The sequence below is a fragment of the Phyllostomus discolor genome, chromosome 15, assembly GCF_004126475.2.
Source record: "Phyllostomus discolor isolate MPI-MPIP mPhyDis1 chromosome 15, mPhyDis1.pri.v3, whole genome shotgun sequence".
Taxonomy (NCBI): domain Eukaryota; kingdom Metazoa; phylum Chordata; class Mammalia; order Chiroptera; family Phyllostomidae; genus Phyllostomus; species Phyllostomus discolor.
Window position 1 is genome coordinate 16,454,815 of NC_040917.2, and position 8,492 is coordinate 16,463,306.

General features: G+C 53.5%; 1 protein-coding gene across 2 annotated transcripts; it reads left to right on the top strand.

The window, feature by feature from the left end:
- Positions 1–1,464: 1,464 nt before the first annotated feature.
- Positions 1,465–7,843, top strand: TLR5 (toll like receptor 5). 2 transcript variants are annotated; one of them, XM_028531236.2, is made up of 3 exons: positions 1,465–1,757; positions 4,583–4,690; positions 5,115–7,843. In XM_028531236.2, the coding sequence occupies exons 2-3, from the start codon at positions 4,686–4,688 to the stop codon at positions 7,693–7,695; spliced, it is 2,586 nt and encodes an 861-aa protein (XP_028387037.1). In that variant the 5' UTR covers positions 1,465–1,757; positions 4,583–4,685; the 3' UTR covers positions 7,696–7,843. The 2 variants fall into 2 exon arrangements, with proteins under 2 accessions (XP_028387037.1, XP_035871956.1); XM_036016063.1 differs by lacking the exon at positions 4,583–4,690.
- Positions 7,844–8,492: the final 649 nt, after the last annotated feature.

Genomic DNA, 8,492 nt, shown 5'->3' on the forward strand with positions numbered 1-8,492 from the left:
TAAAAACGGCGCGCTAACCATTTGGGTTTTCAAGCTCCTGTCTTTAGAAGGTCACTGCCTATGGCTGCTGTTTTCGTTGCTTTGTGGTTCTAGGGCGCAACCACCTGAAGCCAGAAAGGCAACAGGGGAAGCTTTTACAGACAAGAGAAACGGCAGCTCACCTCCGTGCATTGTGAAATTCCATTTCCTTCTCTCTTTTCCCCTTCAGTGGTTTCTAAAAGGAAGGCGTTTCTGGTGAGATGCAGTTGGGGAAAACGGCGTGTGTCTACTTAGGCAAGCAAGAGATAACGGAGACTCGTGCCTCAGTAACTGGTTCTCCGGCTTGGGCTCCGCGGTGTCCTCAGATGCCCATGCTGCGGCTTCCCAGGGGGGAGTCAAAACTGTTACAGTTGCTATTGTGCAGGCGACTAAACTGGCGCTCCAGAAGGGTAAGCACTTGTTCAAGGTCACATGTCTATTAAACGGTAGGGCTAGGATTTGAAGCCAGCTACACACTTAGTTGTCATTTGGAGCCTTCAACGAAATCAAAATTGTACCCTGGCTGGGTGGCTCCGTTGGTGGAAGCATCATCATCAAAAGGTTGTGGGTTTGATCCCCGGTCGGGGCACATACCCTAGGTTGCGGGTTCGAATCCCGGTCGGGGCATGTAGAGGAGGCGGGTGATTGATGTTTCTGTCTCACATCGATGTTTCTCTCTCTCTCTCTCTCTCTCTGTCAAACCAATAAACATGTCTTCAGGTGAGGATTAAAAAAAGAGGAAGGAAGGAAGAAAGCAAGCAAGGAAGGAAAAAAGGAAGGAAGGACAGGACTATATGTCAATTCAACTTTCAGGATCCTTATTCTAAATCTGCGACCTAGTGATTACCCAACGTCTCCTAATTCACCCGGCCGCACTGTTGGAAATGCCACGCTCTGCGGGCGATCCTAGCTGCTTCTCCCTAGAAACCTGCGAGTCTTGTTCTCACCCTTGGGCTGGAGTCCCCAGTGACCAAACGACCAGGGAAATGCCATGACAGGGACTCCTCGCCACCGCAGGGATTCAGCCACGAGGGATGGCTTGTGAGAGTCCGGCGCTTCCCTTCCTGGAGCTGCAGAGAGGGAAGCCGTGCGCCTGGCCAGCCGGCGTACACACCCGCCTGCTGAAGCAGGGGCTAGGCCTGGGGCTCCTCCGGGTCCCTTCAGCGCTAGGCGCCACAGGCCTCGGCTGACCAAATGACCTTGATCTTTGCCCGTTATATTCCACTCAATAAGACACACCTAAGGTTGTAAATTCTTCCACAAAGCAAATGGCTGTGTGGCACAGAAGAACACCTGCATAATGTTTTCTGTTTTTCTCTCTCTCTCTCTTTAAAGATTTTATTTATTTTTTTCTAGAGAGAGGGAAAGGGAGGAAGAAGCAAAGGGAGAGAAACATTGATTGGTTGCCTCTTGTGCGCCCCCAACTAGGGACCTGGCCTGCAACCCAGGCATGCGCCCTGACCGGGAATCCAATCGGAGGTCCTTTGGTCCTCAGACCAGCACTCAATGCACTGAGCAGCACCATCCAGGGCTGTTTCTCCCTCTCACTTGGATTTCCTATTCTCCCCTAGGAAAACAAAGGCCCTTTCTCCCGATTCACTGGGAGACACCGCCCAGCGCTGCCTCTGTGCTGAACCTCCCGTAGTCTAGGAGCTAACGTCCTTCAACAACCAGGGCACCTGCCTTTGCCCCCAGACCAAGAAGAGCATGTGAGAAGCACCTTGTGTTAGGACTGGGAGGTAAGTACTCCCGATGAAAAGAAATCTCCTCCACGGTGTTCATGGGGGAGAGAAGTACAAACCTCCAGTTACAAAATACGTCGCAGGGATGCAAAGCGCAGCTCAGGGAATATCATCGACAATCTCCTAATAAGTCTGTGCAGTGACAGGTGGCCACTGGACTTCCTGCACTGATCACGTCGTAAGTGTGCATGTGTTGTGTTGAATCACTACGTTGTACACCTGAAACTAATATGACATTGCATGTCACCGACGAAAATAAATAAAATGGTTACGAAGACCATGACAGGGAAACATGTTACCGGGGTGCTGAACTTGTGCTGTGTGCTTCAGGTCCCTTGCTCTTTAGAAGTGTACAGCCTGGGGGCGGGGCGGGAGGCATAATAGAGTGAAAATGCTCTCGGGGAGCCGAGAACAGGAGGTCAGGGAGGGGGATGAGGCGTGTGGGTAGGGTTAGGAGAACTGCATCCTGGGAAAGCTGGCCCTGTGGAAGGGGCAGCGGGAACTGGGTGAGCGGATGAGGCAAATACAAGCACTAATGCCCAGGGGCTGGCTTCAGCAGGGGAATCAGATGGAGGCCAAGTTCTGAGACAGAAGCCACTCCCGGGACACAGGGCCAGGCTGTTGCCCTCTGTTCAGAGAGAGAGAGGGGTCAAGTGCTAAGAGCCCTCTCGGATTAACCATTCCAGCGATTGTAGCCCACGGGGAGGGCCCTGAACTCACGCCCCCGGTGGAGACACCACGGCCCGGAACTCACCTGGGCTCAGGTGCGTGGCGACGGCGATGCTGTCCAGGCAATGAAGTCAGGAAAGGGGACCCGCTCCACAAGTGGCTGGGACCCAAGCTAAATGAATCCGGCTCAGACGAAAGGGAAGCTGCCCCTTCTCCCTCTGGTCTCATTATCCTAATTAACAGTGCTTGGTGGGAGCATTGAGGTGGCATTGACATGCTGTTCCCATCACCCCTCAAAGCCCCGGACACACGCTGGCCCAGCCTTCGTAATAAACACCCAGCACTCGACCTCAGCCTGCGTTTCCTGCCAGCCCTTCTCCTGAGAGGAGAGCAGGGGTTCTCCAGGGGGGCTCCTGTAGACCGGGGTTCCTCACGCCATGGCCCAAGAACCACGTGCTTTAAAGTACGTGGGGTTTGGCTATGAAATGACCTCCCCAGGCTCACCGGACCTACCGAACCCAAATTTCCCGGACACAGGCTCAGGTTTTAGCAGTGTTGGGGGTTTTTCTCTTTAATTTTTTTCTGATTGCAGTAAATTATACATAACATAAAATGCACCATTTTAACCATTTTCAGTGTACAGTTTCGTAGCATCCAGAACACCTTTCTGTCTGATACCAAATCACCCCCTCCTCCCCGTAGACCCTCGGACCCCCACTTCCACAGGCAGCCCTCGGGCTCTTTCAAGGTGCAGGGATATTTTTTGCAGTGTTTCTATACCTCTTAACCATGCCACATGCGTGAAACGGTGCTGCCATTTCTACTAGGTTTTTTGTGGGTCACTGATGAAGTGTTTGAGTTTTGTTCTGCAGCCCTTTTCCCCCAGACGCCCTGTGGGCTTATTGCAGTTTTGCACAGCCACGGTGACAAGTAGGAAGGCATCCATATGTCACCTGGTGGCAGAACTAGCAGCATCTGTGACTGTCCTCGAAGCTTCTCCTCCTCTTGTTAATAATGCTTCAGGAGCGCACTGCCCTTGCCCCCAGCTCCCTTTTTTCTCCCTCCGGACACCACTAGAGGGCGCACTCCTCTGATGGGGTCCAAGGTGGCTCTCGGCAATCTGAACTTCGGGAGAAGCAGGTGGCCCCGTGAGCCTCACTCCTCACACTCTCGCTCCTCCTGATCCTTCTGGCTTCAACCCACGTCGGGCTTAGGGCTTTAGGTCACTTGGTCTGCTCCCCTGGATGCTCCAGTGTTCACACCTGCGGCCCACCTGCTCTCTCTCACTGTCCGGGTGGACCCCACTTTTGCACGCTCAGCCTTCTGAGGCTCCGTCAGGTCTGAAACGGCTGCACCGTCCAGTTGTCATCTGTGGATGAGATTTCCCCTATGTCCCTGCTCATTTGTATTTAACTTCACCCTGTTTCGGCCTCTGGCTCCGTGCCGTCCGGGACACTCCTGTCTGGGGGTCCCTCTTCCCAGCTCTGTCTTCGTGAGCGGCCCCTCCAGGCTCCCGTCCGCTGGCAGCTCACCTGGCTCCTCCGCTCACCTGTCCTGGCACCTGCCCCACGCAGGTCTGCCTCACAGATGAACATGTAGTTGTATCACGTCTTGCTGTACTTCGTAAAAAAATAGCTCCGAATGGTGTCGTTGCAATACAACAGAAACCCAAGTAATTGTCTTCGAGATCTATTTGTTCAGCTGGCCTTATCTACTGTTTCATTTGAGCTTCCCTGGGATGGACCTGAAAATTCAGTGTATTGGGACGGATGTGGTTTGGGGCTCTCTTTCATCAGCTGTTACCACAAATTCAAGGTCACGCCACTGAGGTGAGTGTCTGCATTCGGGGGCCAGCACTGAGTCATCTGTGTAACTAGACAGGAGTGAAACGAGAACGTTTACCCCTGTTATTCTGAGCTGGTATTCTCCCTCCCACGTCTCTGCGGGGATCTTGCTGTCCGGTTGCATGAGAGGAGAATCCATTCTGATGCCCGGATAAAACAGCAGCTGCAAAACTGGCAGTGACCTGAGGGCCAAGGTAGTTCAAGTTCTTTCCCACAAGTACTGGTAGTTCAAGATCAGGACGCGTTTACCTGACAGTCACTTAACATGCTCATCTGTGAAACTGAAGTTGCCATTCTCTTTTCTTCCAGAACAGAGGTCAGCAAACTGCGGCATTTGGACGGCAAAGGCTGAAATATCTGTCATCTGGCCCCTTACAGGAAAAGCTTTCCAAGTCCCGTCACAGAACACAACATGGGGTGGGTGTTACCTATAACCTAGGGCTTCTTGACGGGAGGTGGACAGGGGCAGGCTTCAGAGGGTCCCTGCACCCCCCAACGTTGGAAATAAAACATAGTTTGGGGTACAAGGGTGCATTTTTGAAAGGCAAGGAATCCGAGCTATTGTCGGATTCCTGAAGGGGTCCATGACCCTCAAACTAGGTAAGAATCACCCTGGCATGTAGCGAACCCAATACAAGAGATAGAAGGACAGCGAGGACCACCGCTCTGTGTACATCAGACGGTGTTTGCCCGTCGCCACGTCCATGGAGCCAGAGGACCAAAGGGTCTGAGACAGCAGGCACATCGTGGTAAAGCTCAAAAGGTCCCCCAGGCTCTAAAGATCCATGTGCCATACCTCAAGCTTGGACAGCTGTGTTTTCATTCTTCCTTCTCTCCATAGGATCATGGGAGATCACCTTGACCTTGTCTTAGGAGTGATGCTCATGGCCAGTCCGGTGCTTGGAATTTCTCCCTGCTCCTCCGACGGTCGGATTGCCTTGTATCGCTCCTGCAACCTCACCCAGGTGCCCCAGGTCCCCAACACCACTGAGAACCTCCTGCTGAGCTTCAACTACATCAAGAACGTCACAGCCTCCTCCTTCCCCATCCTAGAGCAGCTGCGCCTGCTGGAGCTTGGGACTCAGAAGACCTCCTTCTCCATTCACAAAGAAGCCTTCAGAAACCTGCCCAACCTTAGGATCTTGGACTTGGGCAACAGTCGGCTGGACTTCTTGCACCCAGAGGCTTTCCAGGGGCTGCCTCATCTGTTCGAACTCAGGCTCTTTTACTGTGATCTGTCCGATGCGGTATTAAAAGACGGTTATTTCAAAAACCTAGTGTCTTTGTCTCACCTGGACCTGTCCAAAAATCAGATTCACAGCCTTTCCCTCCATCCTTCATTCCGGGAACTAAATTCCTTGGAGTCCATCGACTTTTCCCTCAACGAAGTACCCACGCTGTGTGAGCACGAACTCCGGCCGCTCCACGGGAAAACACTCTCCTCCTTGAGGCTCGCTTCCACTCACCTGTACAGCAAGGTCTCGGTGGACTGGGGGAGGTGCATGAACCCATTCCGAAACATGGTCCTAGACACCCTCGATGTCTCGGGCAATGGCTGGACCGTGGGCATCGTCAGCAACTTCAGCCACGCCATCCGTGGCAGCCAGATCGCCAACCTGGTGCTTGCCCACCACATTATGGGGCCTGGGTTTGGCTTCCGTAACATCAAAGACCCCGACCGGAGCACGTTCACCGGCCTGGCCAAGAGCTCAGTGAGAGGCCTGGACCTCTCACACGGATATATCTTCTCCCTGAACTCCCGACTCTTGGAGACGCTCACGGAGCTGAAGCTCCTGAACCTTGCCCACAACAAGATAAACCACATTGCAGATGGGGCGTTTTATGGGCTCGACAGCCTCCAAGTTCTCAACATGTCTTACAACCTTCTGGGGGAACTGTACGATTCTAACTTCCACGGGCTCCCAAGCGTCACCTACATTGACCTGCAGAAGAATCACATCGGGATCATTCAGGACGATACATTCACAGCCCTGAAAAGGTTACAGACCTTGGACCTCCGGGATAATGCTCTGAAGACGACTCGTTTCATCCCAAGCATCTCTACGATCTTCCTGGGTGGCAACAAGCTGACGACTTTCCAAGACACCCGCCTCACCGCTGACTACATCCAGTTATCCGAGAACAGGCTGGAGAATCTGGACGATCTCTACCTCCTGCTCCAGGTCCCTCGGCTGCAGACTCTCATTGTGAACCAAAACCGCTTTTCCCTTTGTGCCCAAACTCGTGCGCCTTCGGAGAACCCCAGCCTCGAACAGCTGCTCCTGGGGGGGAATATGTTGCAGCTTGCCTGGGAGGCCGGGTCCTGCTGGGATGTGTTCAAGGGGCTTTCCCGCCTCCAGGTCCTGTTCTTGAATGAAAACTACCTGACCTTCCTTCCGCCGGGAGTGTTCCGCCATCTGGTCGCATTAAGGGGACTCAGCCTCAGCTTCAACAGGCTGAGTGTGCTTTCTCCTGGCGACCTGCCCCCTAATTTAGAGAGGCTGGACGTGTCGCGGAACCAGCTCCTCGCCCCCGATCCTACTGTATTAGCCTTGCTTAGTGTCGTGGACCTAAGCCACAACAAGTTCATCTGTGAGTGTGAACTCAGCGCCTTCGTCAGGTGGCTCAACCAAACCGACGTCGCCATATTTGGGTCGCACGCAGACATGTACTGCACGTACCCCGACTTGCTGTCTGGGACGCCTCTCTCCTCTCTGTCCACAGAGGGCTGTGATGAGGAGGAAAGCATACAGTCCCTAAGGCTCTCCCTTTTCATCTTGTTCACTGTCACTTTGACGCTGTCCCTCGTGACCGCCGTCATCGTCACGAAGTTCCGGGGCGCTTGTTTCTCCTATTACGAGACAGCCCGGAGACTGGTGTTCAGGGGCCAGGGCAGCACGCGAGACTCTGACACGTACAAATACGACGCCTACTTGTGCTTCAGCGGCAAAGACTTCGAGTGGGTGCAGGATGCTCTGCTAAGACACCTGGACGCCCAGTACAGCGACCGAAACAGGTTGCACCTGTGCTTTGAAGAAAGAGACTTCACGCCGGGGGAAGACCACGTGGCCAACATCCACGACGCCGTGTGGAGCAGCAGGAAGACTGTCTGCCTCGTGAGCAGACACTTCCTTAGAGATGGCTGGTGCCTGGAGGCCTTTAGCTTCGCCCAGAGCAGGGGCCTCGCTGCCCTGGACAGCGCCCTCATCGTGGTGGTGGTCGGGTCCTTGTCTCAGTACCAGCTGATGAGACATGAGTCCGTCAGGGGCTTTGTGCAGAAACGGCAGTACCTGCGGTGGCCCGAGGATCTCCAGGACATTGGCTGGTTTCTTAACAAACTCTCTCAACACATACTAAAACAGGGAAAGGAGAAGAAGAAAGACAGTAGTAGCATTCCGTTGCAAGTCATAGCAACCAACTAACTCCCAGTCAAAGGAGTTGTTTTCGACTGATGTCAAGCCACAGATAACTCTCCCCCTCTTATTGGCACATTTGGGGGTCTCTTTTGAAGTTTCTTTTCCCTACTATGAAAAAAAAAAACCCCATAAAACTCTTGATTTGCATAGCAACGCTCCATGGGTTTTCTTTCAGACTCAGTAATACTGTTCTCTCCCAGTGCATCAGCTACAGAATATCTCCCGGTCATGGGAAGGTGTGGTTTCCCACAGAGGACAGGCATCCAGCATCCAGCGTCCAGCTCCGGAAGGCGCTGGCCAGTGACTCCAAGCCCTCTGCGCTCTGCAGGACAACACTAGGTAGAAAACAAACAGAAAAAGAGGCGCGTTTCCTACTTCCGCTGTGGGAACAGCGTCCTTGCTGGGTCAAGGTCATGCTCAGTCTCAGGGATGAGAGGCGGCACCAAAGAAGCCGGGATGTGAACAATTAGCTCTCTTCCTGTGCTCACCTTTGGCTCCTCCCCACGGAACCCTCGTGGGCCATGAACCTTCTCTTTGGCAGGTAACCCTTCATTCAGCCCCGCACTGAAGACCTTCCATGATTCGGCACCAGCCTACCTCAGCTTTATTTCTTTGATTTTTATCATTTATCAGCCCCTCAGGCTCTTGCAGAAAGGACTGAGCCTTGGGACCCAGATCCTGGTTTGAGTTCTGAAGCTGCCCCTCATTCTCCCGATGACCTTGAGCACGTGGCACGCCCCGGACGGGCCTCAGGGTGTTCACCTGTCGGCACGGCTGCATCTGCCCCATTGAGTTGCCATGAA